Source organism: Meleagris gallopavo, chromosome 2 (genome assembly GCF_000146605.3).
Source record: "Meleagris gallopavo isolate NT-WF06-2002-E0010 breed Aviagen turkey brand Nicholas breeding stock chromosome 2, Turkey_5.1, whole genome shotgun sequence".
In the NCBI taxonomy this organism is placed as follows: Eukaryota; Metazoa; Chordata; class Aves; order Galliformes; family Phasianidae; genus Meleagris; species Meleagris gallopavo.
Genome location: NC_015012.2, coordinates 84,473,999 through 84,492,421, shown reverse-complemented (window position 1 = coordinate 84,492,421; position 18,423 = coordinate 84,473,999). Strand labels below are relative to the sequence as shown.

Sequence of the window (18,423 nt, the reverse complement as noted above, 5' to 3'; positions counted from 1 at the left end):
TATATATATATATACAGCATTTCTATTTACAAAAGTTGCCAGGGCTCAAAGAAAATTCGACTTCAACACTTCTTCACTCCTGAAAAATCAACTGTCATGAGCTTGACGTGTATGTCACAATACCTGTTTGCTGGCTTGGTAAATGGAAACATTGCAATCTACACAAAAACAGAAGGTAACATAGTGATATGATTCAATAACATCCTGAGGAACTTGCATGTCAGTATATTTTGGCAGAAATAGTTTTCCATGATTATATTTTCCCCCTCTGTACAAGCTCGGTTGTAAGGTTACTTACAATTACAGGGGGAAAAATGGATTCTGAATTATTTTAGTTTCACACTTTCATTTCTCATTTTGCAAAATACTATATAATTTGATACTGTTCTATTTTTTTATTTGCTACTGCAAAATACGTTGTATGAGAACTGATGTATGTCCCAGTTTAAACCCCTGTCTTTAGTATCACAGAAGTCCAGAAATGTATTGATAACAGAGAGTTTACTGTATTTTACATAACGCTATGCTAATTCCACTCTACTTCCTAATAGCTGTGTTTTTGAAATGCAAATTCCCTATGGGTAGAGATTTCTGTATATCTCATTTGAAACGATGACTCAATTTTTATTTAACAGATATAAATGTTTCCTATGTGTGCATCTCCTTTTTCATTGCCAGTTATTTTCTGTCTAGCTAAATAATTGGCTAAAATAATCTAAGTAAAGGAAAATCCCAGATAATGCTTCTGAGCCAGAGCTAGCTTCTTCAGTGCTGGTGTGCGTGTTTGTCTGTGCTCTTCGTGATGTCTCAGAACTTTCCCACATACATCCCACATACATACAGTACTGCATACATCTACAGATCAGCTCAAAAGCAGGAGGTTTTGCTCAGTCTGAAACAAGAGTTTCTACGTAGCTCTAAGCGAAGTGTTTGCACAGAGACACCCCGCAAAGTACAGAGCTGGCACTACTGTCCACTGAGTCTGTGCCAGCCTCCAACTGGAGAGACAGATTTGGGGTCCAGAATCTGTTGAAGAAACAATATATCACTTGTATTACCTACTGTCATGAACGCTTACCTTGGGAAAGGATATGGGTTTTTTTCTGTTTTGTTTTTTTTTCCCAAGCTACAAAGAATCTGAAAGATGTGTTGAGAAAGAGATTTTCCTTCACCAGTTGCCATCTTCAATACAGTGGATTTCCTACAGAGCTGTCTGAAATCAGACATAGCATTTTAGACTGTTACATTTTTTTCCCACCAAATAGCAAATCTCTCATTGTTTTGGAGGCAGTGAAGACCTTGATCCCACTCTCACAGCATCATTTTTGATGTTTCATTTTCTGTGTGTAACTGTCTGGGGTAGAAAGTTGAACTGCCCTCTTCTCTGAAAGGGATGAGTGCAATTGCTGTCACTCAAATTTGTCTGAAAAGTGCCACTTGAAAAACATGAGTGGCATCCTTAGTAGCATAGATAAGAAAGGATGCCTAGGCTTGTGTTTCTGCAGAGGCAGTTAAAATGGAGCAGAGCTGTTAATCAGACAGGATTGTATTATAAACTAGGGGGTTATATTGTATTCACGGGGGTCATAGTGTTCTCTTCCTCCAAGGCACCGTTCTGTGCAGCTGAATATTCTAGGAACTCATCATATTCTGTTTCAGGATAGCTGAAGCTCTGAAATGAGAAACACGTGTGTTGTTTTTTTTTTCTTTTTCTGGTTCATCATGTAGTGTGTTCCTTTGCAGCTTGGTCTGTGTTTGTTGTATTTCAGTTTTCCAGGCCTCTTGAAAGTAGTGCAAATCAACTGCCTCCCATATTAGCATTCGTATTCCTTATGGCTTGCTATGATCACGTGATTCTTCAGCCCTGAAGGGGTGTTTTTATGTGCACTGACCTATTTTACCAAACAAAGGAATCTGAGTAGTGAAATAGGATGGACAGAGAATGCAGCCTAATAGGAGCTTCGTGTAATTCATCAGTGTTGTCATCTTTTCTACAAAGAGGGTTACATTTCAACTATATATGAACCAACTTGTTTCTTGTCCTATCAGTGTAAGGGAGATTAAGGAAATATCTAAAAGTGAAAATGAAATATAGCCAACTACATTACAGGACATTCTGATATGAAGCCTACATAGAGAAAGAGAAATGCTGTGTGATGCACAGGTAAATTAGTTGTGCAGCCCATTGTGATAGTCTATGAATAAAAGGGAGGAAGTAATCTTCCAGGATAAAAATCCACCTATCAGTTTCTATTAGAATTGTAATCCATGTTTCTTCCTATATAGATAAAGCATGTAGGGATCTGTTCAATTGCTGAAATTCAGTGCTCATATGTACAAAGATCTATGACTTCTGTTACGTGGTGCTTAGTAAACAAATTACTCTACTTGCTCATGGCTTTTTTAGATGGTTTATTACATGTAAGCTTCCAGCTTATTTAGAAATAGCAAGTGTTCTCTTTTGAGTTTCTCCACAAGAGAGCTTCTTCCAGTTGATGGCACTCAGGGTGCTCTCTGGCTATAGAGAAGCTTTGTCCTGAAGTAATTTAAAGCAGGTACTAAAAAACACTTATGGTAAACTGAGGAACACCTGCGGCGTTAGAGGGAGAGATGAAGGTTCACATTGTGATTTCTTCCGTTATGGAGAGCAGTCGTGTTTATTCAGACAACTCTGTATTGCTGTGCTTGTACTTACGAGTTAAAAAGGATTTGGAGCTGAATGTATTCAAACAAATTAGGAGGCAAAGTTAATGGGCACTGATATCTTAAAATCTATTTAGTTCCTAAATTGAGCTAACATAGATGATCAGTGAAAATATCATGGGAAACAGTATGTAAGTTCAACAAACTGGGATCAACTAAGTATATTGATCCTAGAAATAGGAGCCTTAATAATTATCCCAGTAATCCTTAATCTTTTATGAGTGAGAAAAGTAATGGGAGGAACCAGAACACTGCTAGTGCATTAAATGTTTATATAAGAACAGTGGTGATGTGGGCTGTAAAGTTTATCCAACACTTCACATTTGAGTATCTGTTTATAGGGCTAGCAACTGTGTGGCTATCGTTCCAAAACATTGTGTATCCAATATTTGCTTCGGGCCAAATTATTAGGAATATGTCCAGGAAAAACACTTCTAAATGAGGTTAAAGAGAAAGTACACTGTATTGTCTCTGTTTAGGGGGAAAAAAAAAAGTAACAAAAACCCCTTTGTGATGATTTCAGACAGCCCAGCAGATGTGCTTTCTGAGTGACATAATAGCAAAAAAGGTCAGCACATGTTTGACTTCCATTCACAAAAGTATCTTAGGAAAAGGAAATCACAGTCTTTAGGAAATGTATATATATTGTTCCTGGTATACTGTTGTCAGTTCCAGGTACTTCCTTTCTTTGTGACAGTGATATACATTTCCTTCCCATAAAGTTTCTGTAATAAATATGAAGAGAAACAGGAAAAAGAAATAAAAACTCAGAATGACTATGACGAAGACTATAACGTATTACTCATAACAATACTGGTAACATATCAATCATTTCAGAAAAATTTGGTTAAGATGTGAGAGCAGATGCAATAGGAAGGCTTGCTGCTTTAACTACAGTGCCTAATTTCTAGGCACATAATTGCAGTCTGTAGCCTCTCACTTGCATATGCTACGACTTGCAGCAAGCCCTTGTGTGCTCAACCCAAAAAAATGTAATTCACAGCACTTGGCATGCTCAGGGATACTACTTCTCTGCTCAGCACTGATGAAATCATACTTGGAATACTGTGTCTAGTTCTGGAACCTCAGTGAAAGACAGATAGATATGGAACTGCAGGAAAGAGTCCAGTATGAAGTGCACGGAGATGATGAGAGTTGAGAATCTTCAGCCTGAAGAACATAAGTTTCAGAGGGGATGTTATCAATTTATATAAGTACCTGAAGGAAACGTGCAAAGAGAATGCAGCCAGGCTCCTTTCAGTAATGTCCAGGGACAGGACAAGAAGCAAGAGGCAATTGAATACCTGAATATCAGTAAACTCCCTTCTTTGTGTGTGTGTGATAGAGTACTGGCATGGGTTGCCCAGGGAGGCTGTGGAGTCTTTTCCTTGGAGACCTTCTGAAGCCACCTGGGCATCCTCCTCTGGGTGTCCCTGCTTGATCAGGGTTTGGGCTAGACATGCTCCAACCTCATTCTCTGAGTAATGTCCACATGAGCCAAAGAGGAATTGAAACGTGATGTTTCTTAATGTCATCCTTCTTCTAGGTGCTGCTGAGCTAGAGAAGTGACATTCTCCACTTGTGATTCACAGTGCAGAGCTTGCATCTATAATCAGTTTCTTACCTGAGGATGAGTCTTGTTTCTTTTTTTTATTAAAAAAAAAATAGGAGGAAGAAAATGTGTAGTCTCTCATGTAGTATCCTAGTGGCTAAGGCACTAGACCCCCAACTGAAGAAATCTCTTTTATTTCAAACGATTATTTAATACATAAACTTCTGCTCTGTTGCCCTCTCACCCTGTTTTTTAATATGTTCTTTGAAAAGCTGTTCAGCTTTGACAAGAAGAAGTGACTGGGAGCATTGAGTAGTCCTCACCCAGGTAGTTGGAGGTCTCCTCAGGAAGTCAGAAGATGCTTGATTTGAGTTGTCTTTTGCCATAGAGAGAACTGAGTTCACGTATCCTTAAGAGGAAGCATCTTATATGTTTTAATGAAAGCAGTGTTTTGCCAGTAGATTTCTCAGACTTTGTTCCTATATGTATATGCTGCTAGGCTCTATCCCTGAAGTTTCAGAAATGAATGAAAGCTCAGCTTTAAGAATTATAATTGAATTTAAATGCGCTATGAGAACAAAAACTGAGGTCGTTCTGGCTATGTATGGGGCAGAATTTTACATTCTTTAGTTAGAATTTACTGGTAACAAACGAAGGCAGCTCTGAAGATATTTGAGAGTTTTGGTGACTTAGCTGTCCATGGAGGCCTCAGGACACTCATCAGTGATGCAGTGAGAGGATTAAGAGCAAAGAAAAGGAACAAAATTAAAAGGAAGTGTCAAACATTTAAAAGAGATCATTTCATTAGCAAGATGGATGTCTTCTGAAATTGAAGAATGTACATGTACTTTGACAAATGCAAGAGGGTGAATATGTGGAAAGATATCAGACTTCAAGGCTTGGGTGGGTCTGTGCACTGTTGTGACGTGTCTGGAGAGTGCAGTTCTGGCATGTGATGATCAACACCTGAGGTAGAACTGATGTTCAGGTATTGCTATGAAAAGTAAGAAATTGTATTAAGCTGTTGGAGGAAAGCAGTGATACCGAAAAAGAAACTAATACTGTTGTTGTGACAACGTTATTGCTGTTAGCATCATTTCCTAATACTTGATATCAGAAATATGTTGATGTTGTTTGTCTTGTTTACATATCTCATGCTGGGGCTTCCAGTGCCACTTCTATGTGTTGTTATAGATAGGGTGCTGTCAGCTACATAGCATGAAGAATTTATTACATGTTAGGAAAAATCAGCTGCTTCACGTGTAGTGCAGGACTTTCCTATTAACACCTTGTTTAGAAGAGCAGATCTGGATCCTTCAGCTTATTTCCATGCAATAAAAAAAGTACTAAACTTCTTTTTAGTTCTGTAGCTACCATCATACTCCTCAATAGTGCTGGTTTATGTACCATGTGATGGAAAAAATGTTTGTGCTTCACTGCACAAATTAACCAAGAACCGCTGTTCCCAGAGCTGTGTTGGCAGCTCCTGTCGAAATCATCAATAGTGCTGCTAAACAAGAGAGGAAGTTACCAACAAAAAAGTGTATACAGTTCAGCTCTACTGAAAGCATAAAAGAAGGGAAAGCTACTGCAAACTGTGAAAAGGCTTTCTGAGAAGGTAAATTGTATTTTATCAGGTAATCTTTTGAAGACTTGAAAGCACCAACAAATTACAAAAATAATACATAATTTTAGAGATACATTATGAGCATAAGATATCTTAAATTGATGCGGTTGAGCAGCCTGATATGGGCATTACAGGGTACTGTTCAGTGCTAGGATGTAAACTATGTCACAATGGAAAAGTATAATTTTCAGAGAATATTATAAACAATGACATAACATATATCGGTATGTAGGTACAGAGGTGCTTAAAATTGTCCTCATGTTTTAAATATTCATACAGGATGTAAATATCAGAAATTGTAACGTGTTATTTATAGAAACCCCTGTATTTAATTTCTGTATTTGATCCTGTACTCTGTTTGTGGACACCTCTCATTCCTGCAAATATCTATGCCTGCAGTCTATACTGATAATTGTTCTGTTACAGTAATGTTTATAAAGACTGCCACAGACAGACATGTTACTTGGATTAGCTATCTATCTGTAATAACAGATTCCTGTTTTGATGTGATCAGTTTAATATCTGAGTCCACTAAATCTCACAAATACAGTTATCCTTATGCATAGTTAATACTTCCACAGGTTTTTCTTGTAGAGTAGAAGGAAAACTCTTTTCCCTGTTTCTTCCCATTTCCACAGGTGTCAGGACTTGATCTTCTATTTGCTCAGGGTGCAACTGATTTTTCTGCATGCAGACAAGCCTCTGGAGATAGGATGTATGTACTGCATATTGTCTCTCTACAGTATCTGTATACTTTCCTTGTAGATAAAAAAAAGAGTTTGTAGTTTTTCAGTATACTGGAGACAGAAGAAATCCAGAAAATCTACTCAAAATTAAAGAGAACAGAAACAAGGTATCGGTAGAGAAGAATTTTAAGCCCCATTTCTGTGGACACTGTCACAGGCATCCTACAGACAGGTTTTTGTGAGTGGCAATGTGTAAACCTCCATCACTTATTTTTCTTTTGATCAGTTCCTGCTTTTCACAAAACAGTTTATAAAACTCTACAGAAAGTTACACTAGGCTTCTTGGTCTGCCTTTGTCCTGTTGTATGCTTTAATTTTTTGCTGATGAAAGTTTTATTTCAGCTACTTTCTTGCTTTTTTGTTTCTTTTTTTTTAATTTTCCTTACAAGAAAATCAATATATGAATTGAGTGACTAACCAAATATTTATAATTTCAAATGAAACCTTTTCATACGTTTTGCAAGGGCTGCACCCAGTTTTAAGTAGATAAGTAGTGCCGCTTAAGTTGTTGCACTGTGTATGAACCTGCAGCTGTTTACACAACAGGAGATAATATTTTTTTCACTTAGATTTTTGAAACACTGAAATTTGGATCAAAAGATAACATTAAAAAATCGTCATAAACATGAAATCTGTGCAGGCAGGTATTGAATAGGGTCTGGTGAGATCTGGAGGGAGAGAGGCAGTGATTCTGACAGTCTTGAAACAATTTGTGAACTAGATTCAGACTTTAAAGTAATTTTGGCTATGGAGGGGAAAAAAAATCCTGGTCAGCAAAATAAAGTCTTGACCTTGCTTTTAGCTGAGAGCTTGTGGTTACAGCATTCTCAGAAGCGTGTTGGATTATGAGACTTAATCCCTTGCCTTGCTTGAGAGGATTAGTACCCATGCTTCCAGTTCTCAAGAGATTTCCATTTCCCTGAACACCACAAAATAGAGAGAAGCACTGCTTGATTTCTCCTTCTGGTGTCATCCCCACTTTGTATGATTAATTAAGCATTAATTGTGGCAGAGACAAGAACACAGCTCATTTAAATACTACCCTCATTACCAGACTGGAGAGTCTTCCTCATGCCCTCTTTTGCCATCTGATGAATGCCATCTGATCAGGAGGTCAGCAGTGGCTACAGAAAGAAATAAAAGTACAACAGAATATCCTTATCACATGGTGGGGGTTTGTGGGTAACATGATACTGAGCTCCAGATTTTTCCCAGAATGATATCAAGTGGGATTGTCTTTCCTTTGCATAAAGTCATGGTAACACAAAAGACTTTTGGTCTCTATCTCATTTTTTTCCTTTCTTTTTCCATTCTGAAATCTTAAGGCTAACTGAATTAGCAAGTGTTGTACTAAAGATATGTTTGTGAGAAGTGAGTTTTGATATATATTTGTCAAATCAAAATTCTACATATTGATGTATGTACTGCATATTGTCTCTCTACAGTATCTGTATACTTTCTTTGTAGGTAAAATAACAGTGATATCTGAACTCCATCTTCTTACCTTGTAGAAAATTGTTTTAGGAATTTTATTTCAAAATTGACATCCACCTGACACTGGTACTGATTATCCTTTTCATTCAGACTGCTACGAATGCTAGATAATAATTTTTTAAAAGAAGTAGCTTAACATTTAGCTGAGGAGTTGCATAGAATTTGAGGGCATTAAGACACATAATCAAGAAATGCCTTAGGTGAATGAAATTAAATTTCAAGTTGAAGTCTCAGAGTCAGGTTGAGATCCTGAAAATCCCAGCTCACTTGTTCCTTGAGAATCAACAACGAATTAGGTATAGATTAATGACTGAATGTGTTTAAGAGCTGTTGAGTTCAATCAACAGTTTTCTCTGTACAGTAAAGTGGTGTTGAGTGTGGAAAGTATAACTACAAGAGAAAAAGATAACTTCTTCTTTAGCATGCTTGCTCTCTGTTCAAATTCACAGTCTTTATCCTTCAGAAGAGATAATACAAATATATTGGATTTATGCTTGTTACATCCCTAAAAAAGGAAATCTGTGGGTGCTACGTACTAGATGCTGCTGCAGTTTCTTTGCTCTGTATAACTTAGGCAATGAGAACCAGGATAAACATGCATGTGCAGCTTTATTCTTGGAAGGCTTTGTACTTACCAGCATTCACGGGGTGTGGGCAGCCTGCAGTTAATAATTTAATTTCAGAGTAATGTTGTTGCTATCACATGCAAACTTTTCCAGAAGTTACTTTATTACTAATGGTAAACATGAGTAGTGAAGGTTGAGTGACTGACATTTGCTGGGAGAGCTCGCAGGGTAATGATTGGAAACGTGCTTCGCTCTTGCAAACTGAAGTCATGAAAATGATTTTAACAGTCTGAAACTGAATGCCATTTTTCACAAAGAATCTTTGAGAACACAGTCACATTCTGAGAATGACTCGGCAAAGACTGTATAACACAGATGGCAGAAGCAATCACAAGTATTCCAAGGCAGAGACATCGTTATTGCTGTTACCACTGTTATTGTGAAGCAGTAATGTAAGTAATGTAATGTAAACAACATTTCTTCAGTTTATGTAGAAAAAAGGGCTTTCAAGTGAGAAATTCGGACCATTTAGTCTCAACATAAAAACAGATGCAACCAATTTTGATACTAAACAAAGGACAGGAGGTAGGATTTGAGATTGTTCAGTGAGTTCGTGCTACAGAAATAAACTCATAAAAGTATTAAAATAATTATTCTGTTTTGTATATAAAAAATTATATATGTAAGATGCATGTCCCTAGCTGTTAAACTTAGAGAGAATAATCAGCTCATCCTAGTTGCAAAGAGATGGCAAATGAAAGTGACTAGAGAGGTAAGTGATGGCATGCAGCTTTTTTAGAAGGTCTCAATAACTGATTATGCTGTGTGTGTTTGCATGGTGTAATTTGGACGTGTTAAATGCACAGAAATTTTCTGTGGGCAGAAAATACCATGGATTATCACTGGTGGGATGTTGAGGTTTAACTCAGCAGAGGCTGCTATACACCACTGACCGTTCATTCACTTCCCTGCACATAATGGGATGGGGAGAAAATGGAAAAGTGCAAGAACCAATGGGTGGAGATAATGACAAAGAAAAGGAAGAAAAAAAAAAGGAATAAGTAGAAGCAGCCGCTCACTACCTACTGACTGATGCATAACTGAAATAATCCCTGAGCGGCAGCACCCCACACCTTGGCCAGCTCCCCCAGTTTTATTGTTCAGCATCACACCATATGTTATGGTATATCCCCTTGGCTCGTCTGGGTCAGCTCTCCAAGTTCTGTCGTATCCCAGCTCCCTGTGCACCTTCAGTCCCCTCACTGTGGCCAGCACCAGAAGCTGAAACATCATCAGCTCTGTGCAGCAGTGCCCTACAACAACTGAAACATCTCTGTGTTGTCAATGTTATTCCCATCCTAAATTCAAAACGTGGCAGCACACCAGCCACTGTGAAGAAAATCAACTGCATTCCAGCCAAAACCAGGACAGGGGAATAATAGAAACTAAGTGAAAATACGGCAGAGCATTCAGTTGTAATTAAAACAGCAACTACCAAAACAAATAAACAAGCCCTTCCCCCCCTGTTTTATGAAGCATCTGCTAGCAGAAAGTCCCTTCCATCAGCTTGCAGAGTTAGAGAGATATTGGAGCTCATTAGAACCTACTGTAAAGAACTGGCTAGCTACTTTTCACATGAAATGTGATTCTGACCAGTTGAAAGTTGATTTATTGTGAAATAGTTTTCTTGTGAGCCCCTGAGCTGGAGAACACTGCTTTCTGAGAATACTGCTTTCTGGAGAATAGTGGTTTTCTGACTGCATTTTCTCTGGGAAGAAAAACAGTTATATGAGAACAGTAATGTGGGCTTACTTGTTTATCATTTAATCCTGATAAAAATGGTTCAGTTAAGAAATACATTAGCGTTTTTTCCCCTTTAAGTTTGTATTACCTTTACAAGCTATCCATAAAATCTAAAATTAAACAGATGTAAATCAGAGTGCAGCTTGAAGTGGCCATTCATGAAGATCTGAATGGTAGGCTCTGTGATATCACCACGGCCATTCTTTGTTGAATTCTTTGTGCAGCTGCATTTCTAGGTGCTTCTTGATCAGTGCTTTCAGAAGTTTTTTAAACATGGATTGCAATTTTATTTATTGTACAATCTTTCTTATTCTTTTTTCTTAAAGATGGAACATGGAACACGGAACCTCAGAAGACAGTTAAACTGGGGGTTCTGCCTGTTAGAAGTCTGCTTGTGATGGAAGATACCATTTGGGCTGCATGTGGTGGACAAATTTTTATAATCAGCACAGTGACTCATTTTATAGAGGTAATGTGTTTAAAATTAATAATTATTCATATGGTACACTTTACTGCAAGGTAAAAGTGGTAAAATCTAGACATTAAAATCTCTTCTTAGAGGCTTCAAGATTTGGGAAGGTTTTCATGAACTGTGGTTTCAGTTCTGCTAAATCCCACTCTCTGCAGTCTGAAAAATTCAACTGTGAATGTTCTTTGCTGTTGTCTGATTACATGGAGATTTGCTTCTGTTTCCCTGACATGCTTCCATAAAGTACTTGCAGAGTATTTGGGAGGTTTGCTTAAAAATTAGATTGGAGGGAAAGGTGGCAAAGAACCAGCGTGTAGGAATTGCCTGTTAACTACAGAGAACTTTAATTAAAAGAGACTGCCTCTGCATAGTTAGATGTGACTTCTACTTTCTTAATATAATTGGGATCAGTTTTAGTTCTCAGTGGCCTACAGAAATGTTCTTCATGTAGAAGAACAGAAAAATGTTAAGGATTCAAACTCGTGTTTACAACTGTGTTTTCCAAAAAGTATAAGACATCAATTTCCATTAAAACTACAGTATAACATCAACAGAACATCTTAGTGGCTTAAAGTTTATTTTACAAAATATGAGGAATTAAAACCTCTCCTTTAATTTGTGATAGAATTATAGTGAATGCCACGATGTTTACAGCCACAAAATTCTTTCAAATGGGAATCTGTGTGAGATCACGGCCTCCTTCATTGTGTGCTTTGTTTTGTTTCATTGATGATCATGTTTTCTCCCACCAATTGTCTGTTTAGTACAATTGATTCTGTGAGTCATTGTCATGGGTTTGCAGGGAAATAGTGAATGTTCTAATTTCTTCTTGTTTTTTTATCTGCGCTTTCTGGATTACTCGTTTCATCTAAGTAAATGTTTGAACCTTATGTTTTCTTCCTTTGTATTTTCTCTAATGCTTGTATTGTTTCTAGCTTGGGTATTATGATAAGGGAAAGATTTGGAACGGGATTTGGATAGGTACTTGTGATGGACTTCCAGCTGCCTTAACTGGGGGAATGGATTAGCCTCTTGGACACTTAGAATTACTGTCCTAAACACTTCTGTGATGATTCCTTTAACCAGGCTGGATGTGGCTCTGGGCAGCCTGGTCTGGTGGTTGGCAACCCTGCACATAGCAAGGGGATTGAAACTAGATGATCATTGAAGTCCTTTTCAATCACAGGCTATGACTCTATGACTCTCACTGATTCTTACTGAAAAATACATAACAGTAGTAGAGCACAATCAGATCGTTCCTGAATTTGGTTATATAAGGCCAAATCACTGTAAATTAGTTCGGTAATTCTCATCTAATTCAATAATAAAATTCTTCATAGATGTTTTTGGATAAAGTTTGGATTATACTGTACAGTTTTGGCACAGCAGAACAAAAGCAGGATTAGACAGACTTTGAGGACTAAAGAATATATAAAGCTTTATGAAATACAGAATGGCATAGTGAATTATAGTAGAGAAAGCAGAAGTTCAGAGAGGTAAAATAAATATTCTGTCACTCTCAGACCTAGTAATTTCATTTTTCAGATCATAGGTTTCTTTCCATTTCCAAACACCCAGTGTTTATAGAGATCAGATGCACTTACTTTTATAGCTATATATAGTTATATTTGAAATAGTGCGAAAATGGTCTGTCTGAGTTGAATAATACTTTTCATAACATAGTTTTAATTAAAAATGTGATTAATTTTTCCACGATGGGCTGACAGTCATGCTTATTTCAGACAAACAGGCATGCTATAACATATGGTCTTCCTCATAGATCTGCAAATAAGTGATAATTTTCTGTTGCTTCTTTACTGATCCTAAGATACAGGTACCAATCTTGTTTTCATCATCTCATCAGACTAAACAGCTCACTAATCTAAGGGTCTGGAGAATGAGTCTTCTGAGGACAGGCTGAGGGAACTGGGATTGTTTAGTCTGGAGAAAACTCAGGGGAGACCTCATTGATCTCAACAACTCTCTGAAAAGAGATTTGGCGAGGTGGGGGTCAGCCTCTTCTCCCACATAACTAGTGAGAGGGCTAGAAGGAATGGCCTCAAGCTGTGCCAGTGGAGGTTCAGGTTGGATATAAGGAAAAATTTCTTCCTAAGAAGAGTGGTCAGGCACTGGGGCAGGCTGTTCAGGGAGGTGGTTGAGTCACTGTCCCTAGAGCAGTTCAAGAAATGCATAATGTTGTATTAGGGGACATGGTTTAGTAAGGAAGTGTTGGTGGAGGTGGATGGTTGGACTGGATGGTCTTGGAGGTCTTATACAACCTTGGTGATTCTGTGACTCTATGAAATTTAGACTGTTTCAAAGGTGCATATTTTCCCATCATGAGAACCAAAATATATTTGAGATACGTCTTTCTTACCATGCAGAGTATAAGTTTTCCTGTTGGGAGGTAAATAGCAGCAAATAAATATTTATTCTCTCTCTGTTCTCTCCTGTTAACAGGTAATTCAGTTAGTAGTAAAGATTTGGTTTCAGAATTTCTGCATATTAATTATCTCTGCTTTGTCAACAAGAATCCAGATGTTACACAGTGTTCAACTGTTAGTCTTCCCTTTATGCAACTCATTTATTTCTGCATATTCAAGTTACAGCTGCTTGTTTCTTACTTTCTATTATTGTGCATGTATTTTATATGTTCCATCTCATATAAACTATTTTAAAGGACTAGTTTTGAAGATTTTGTTTATGCAGTCTCTTTAGTACATTCAAGATCATTTCATTATTGCCATCTTGCAAGGCATTCCCTACTTCATTTAACTGCTTGTGCATTTGCTAAGTGCAGAGTATATTATGTTCTGAAAACAACCTCATTCCACACCTCCTTGTTTTTCTAAGACTCTGGTTTAAATAAAAATAAAAAAGAAAATCTATTTCCTAATGAGCGGATTTTGCATCTGATGTATTGGTTTTGGATATTATTCACTTTTTTTTTTTTTTGGTTCTTGGATAAAACTCTCAATTCACAGAATCACAGAATGATCAGGGTTGGAAGGGTCCTCAAAGATCATGAATCTCCAACCCCCCTGCCACATGCAGGGCCACCAACCTCCCCATTTAATACTAGAACAAGCTGCCCAGAGTCCCATCCAATCTGGACTTGCACACTCCAGGGATGGGGCATCCACAACCTCTCTGGGCAGCCTGTTCCAGAACCCCACCACTCTCTCTGTAAAGAACTTCCCCCTGATATCCAACCTAAATCTTCGCTCCCTCAACTTCAAACTATTTCCCCTTATCCTGCTGTTATCAACCCTTTCAAAGAGTTGATTCCCCTCCTGTTTGTAGGCTCCCTTTAGGTACTGAAAGGCTGCAATGACGTCACCCTCATTTCAGGAAATGGTTTTGTCATCAATTCCTCAAGCCCCTTGGGATGGGACGTGTGTGAAATGCAACAACTGTTGTTAAATATTTAATTATATTTTCTTATACTCTTTCTAAGAAGAAGAAACTTGTCCTTGGTCTTGATCGTAGATCTGTGAGTTGTATTGCTGTTGAGTATTAACCTTGATCCTGGAGTATTCTCTGTGCTTATAAACCCTTAGGCTCTGCAAAGGCAGGCTGTGCTTGTTTAAAAATAACTGTGAAAAGAACCAGAGAATTTAGTAAAGTCACCAACTGAATGTTATTCCATCTTGCTTTGGTTTGTCTTGTTTTTAAAAAATTGGCTAACCATATATGAGCAATTCTTGATTTAACAGTGGATGTAGAATAAGCTGAAATGTTCAGCTGGATAAACCAAACAAATCCTATACCTGAGTGTATTTTGCCCAAGTACTGTACTTTTTTAAAAGTAGTCAGTCATTTGTTTTACTTTGTGAGTGATGATGCCCATTATGCATCTCTCATTAAGCTTGAAAAACTGCAGTTCAGTTCTTGGCACAGCTGTTTGGTGTGAGTGGGCAACCCTTCAAAAGAAAGATTTCAGCAGTGCCACACACTGTTGAAACAATAGTTAGTTATGTGTAACTCCACTGCAAGACAGACTCGCTGTGGCATCCAGAAAGCGTTCTGCCTCTGTGATGTTGCCATAGAATTAGAACAAGACTGTCTGAGAAAAACAAAAACAAACAACAAAAAAAGGATCTGAATAGAAGGCAGAAAGGAATGAAGTTATGAAAAGTAAAATGGAATGAAGCTCAATTCCTTTATTAAAAAAGAGAATAAGCCATTTTTGTCCTTAATAATTGTATTTCATGTGAAGAAAAAAATCTTGGAAGAAAAATTGTGTTTCAGATGAATGTGTAATTGAAACAGATGTCAAAGCCTCTATACAAAAACATAAGCAATTGCAAAAGAATGTTCAGGTTTGGGTATGTTCCTGTTCCATCTTTGAAAGAGAAGAATAGTTCTTTTTATACACTTTTTGTGGTGTTGACAGTATTATGGTTTTTCTTCAAACGTTTCAACAAACAGCTGTACCAACTGCAGGGTAGACAAAGTGGGAGTATAATGAGTTAGCTGGTAAAAATGGAATGTGACAAAAATGCCTGTGGAAGTTGTTTACAGTTGCACCCACAGAATTGTTGTCCGTGGTCAGAAAACCAGAGAAAATTAATTTTTTATGATCAGCTTAATTTTTCTTCTTACTCCAAACAGTGTGGATTGCTAGCAGGATTCACTTCAGTGGCCTGAGAAGTTTTTATAACTGAATGTTAGAAAAAAAATGTAAACAATTTTTTAAAGTAATTTCCTTTATCTGTAAGAAGCCAATTTTGTGGTGGAAAGTAGTAGTTTATGGATTATTTTCTATTGTGAATTTTCTTTTCATACTTTATTACTTAAGGACCTCTAAGTAAGGTATCAGAAGTTATATTTTGTGAAAGCTTTGAGTTCTATTCTTATTTATGATCTTCATCTATTCATTGAACTTAGTTGAAGAAATTGAACTGCATAACCCAAATATGTTCAAAACATACTTGTCTTAGGCTAAGAGCTTATTCTGAGAATTGTGTTATTTAAATTGGGATGCAAAGTAACTAAAATGTAGCTCTTAATTCTAATGCATAGAAAATCTAAGTGTGCTTTTACAGTGAGGAATGAGATACTCTTGCATTTTATCTATGAATATAGTTAAGAGTATATAATAAGAACTGTGAATATTAGTGCAGATATTTACTTCCTATATCTCTCTGGGAGTGGTTTGTATCCAAAGAACAGTTTGCTATTTATTTAGCTAGGGAAATGTTATGTTTATCAGATTAGCCCTCTGCATTTGATAATAGCTGGCACAACATTAAAAGGCTGTGTTTAACTTCATAGACTACTTACTTAGAAGACAAAAATGAAACCAGAACATCGCTACTTCCTGTTAATGGTTAGAGACCTTTACTGCAATTTTATTTTGCGTGTTAACACAAATATGTGAGAGGTTTCAGCCTTCCTAGAGCCATTTAGAAGTTGTAACTGTGAAGCCATTAAATCAAGGATGAAAATTCAGGTACTAGATCCTGAAAGTCTGGCATTGTTATTTGTCATCAGAAGGAGCACTTTGACCTTTTGTTTTAGCTTCAGCTAGGTTGGAATTGCTTTCTTTAGTGTCTGGGATGATGCAGCAAAGGGCCCAAGGAGCTGGGAGGGAACAGGATTAAGACAGTTAACTTAAGCTGGCCAAAGGGATATTCCATCCCACGTGACATCATGCAGAAAGAGTTTTGAAAGGGGTGGGAGTTCATCTCTCTCTTCCTCTGCTTGGGGTTCTGGCTGGACATCAGTTGGAGGTGGTGAGCAACTGCTTGTGCATCACCTTGTTATATACGTTAATATATATCTGTGTATGGTCATAAGTATTATCCTTTTCCTTTTCTCTATTTTAGTAAATAGTTTTATCTCAACCCATAAGTTCTGCTTTTTCTCCATGATTCTCTTCCTCATCCCACTGGGAATGGAGTGAATGACTGTGTAGTGCTGAGCCACCTGCTGGGTTAAACCACAACACCTCTAGAAATACATAATAGCTAGTATTTAAGAAATGGAGAAATGTCCGAGTGAAAAAGATGCTGTCTTTGACACAATATAATAATAATAATAAATGATAATAATAAATAAATAATCATAAGATGATAGTTGTCGATCCTTGGGAAAGCAAGGAAGGGTGCTCAGCAGAACTGCTACTTTGGTTTTCAGAGGTGTGATTTTGGCCTACTTAGTGACCTAATTGATAGGGCTTGTTGGGAGGCAATTCTAAAAAGACAAAGGAGTCTAGGAAAGTTGAACATTCTGCAAGAATGAGGTCTCGAAGGCAAAAGTGTAGGCCATCTCCATATGCTGAAAGACAAGCTGAATGATAGACAGGGAGCAGAATTAAACCGTTACAATCCAAGGGGAAATGGTTAACAACCTACTACTCCACTTGAACAACCTCAGATCTATGGGACTGAATAGAATTCACCCCAGGGTGCTGAAAGAAATGGTGGAAGTGCTTGCCAAGCTGCTTTCACTAATTCACCAGTAGTCCTGGCTGGCTGGTAGGTCCAAGCTGGCTAGAGTTTGGTGAATGAGATGCCCATCTACAGGAAGAGCAGACTGGAAGATTTAAGGAACTCCAGTCCTGTCAGTCAGGGGATTTCTGCTGTAGGTATATATTAGAAAAAAAATCTGTCCGCTCCCAGGAACCTCATTAGCATTACTTTTCCCAAAGGAGTATCAATAAAGAAGCATAAAATGTTTTAAGTCTCAGCTATTATGGGGTTGCCGGGTTCCCATCATGCAAAATTTGTAATAAATACATTATTTAAGTTACTGTTGAGTTGCTCAATCATTAATTTGAACTTTGGTTTATAAGCTGAGAATTTTTGCATAGCGATGATACGATGTTTCAAAAAAAAAAAAAAGGTAAGCATAAAAAATAACAAATCTTATGCAGCAGTCAGGACATATCCTGAGCAAAGCAAAGAAAATGAGCTTTGTTCTTGGCATGGAGGACATAGAGTGCCTGTACTGAGAAGCTGATAATGAAGGTTAAATGATGTAACATTTCCTCAAACATTATTTGTTTTTCTTACAGAACCATTTTGAAGCTCATCAAGAGGAAGGTATGGTAATCTCTCACATGGCTGTTGCTGGAGTGGGAGTCTGGATTGCCTTCACATCTGGATCTACACTTCGCCTGTTCCACACTGAGACACTGAAACACCTCCAGGATGTTAACATTGCCACGCCTGTTCACAATATGTTGCCAGGTAGCTGAATCACACCATATAACAAAAAAAAAAACAACTGTTTTGTTTTGTCTCTCACTGTTATTTTCCAGACAGTTGTAGATAAGGCCAGAATCAGAACATCTGTCTTTGTCTTTATAGCTATCTCATGACTGATTACTTGAGTAAATCACAGTCCTTGTCTGCCCAAAAGAATGACATATGCAATGAGCTTGTTGAGTAGCAGTTTTCCTCAGTGGTTTTAAATTTATATTATATAGATAAGCAGGTGGATTTTTTTTTTTTTTT

At 37.5% G+C, this 18,423-nt stretch overlaps 1 protein-coding gene across 1 annotated transcript; it reads left to right on the top strand.

Moving 5' to 3' along the window:
- The first annotated feature begins 21 nt into the window (after nucleotides 1–21).
- On the top strand, nucleotides 22–18,352 carry LOC104909937 (rho guanine nucleotide exchange factor 10-like). The gene is made up of 3 exons (XM_010707784.2): nucleotides 22–175; nucleotides 10,818–10,960; nucleotides 17,982–18,352. The coding sequence occupies exons 1-3, from the start codon at nucleotides 97–99 to the stop codon at nucleotides 18,162–18,164; spliced, it is 405 nt and encodes a 134-aa protein (XP_010706086.1). The 5' UTR covers nucleotides 22–96; the 3' UTR covers nucleotides 18,165–18,352.
- The last annotated feature ends 71 nt before the right edge of the window (nucleotides 18,353–18,423 follow it).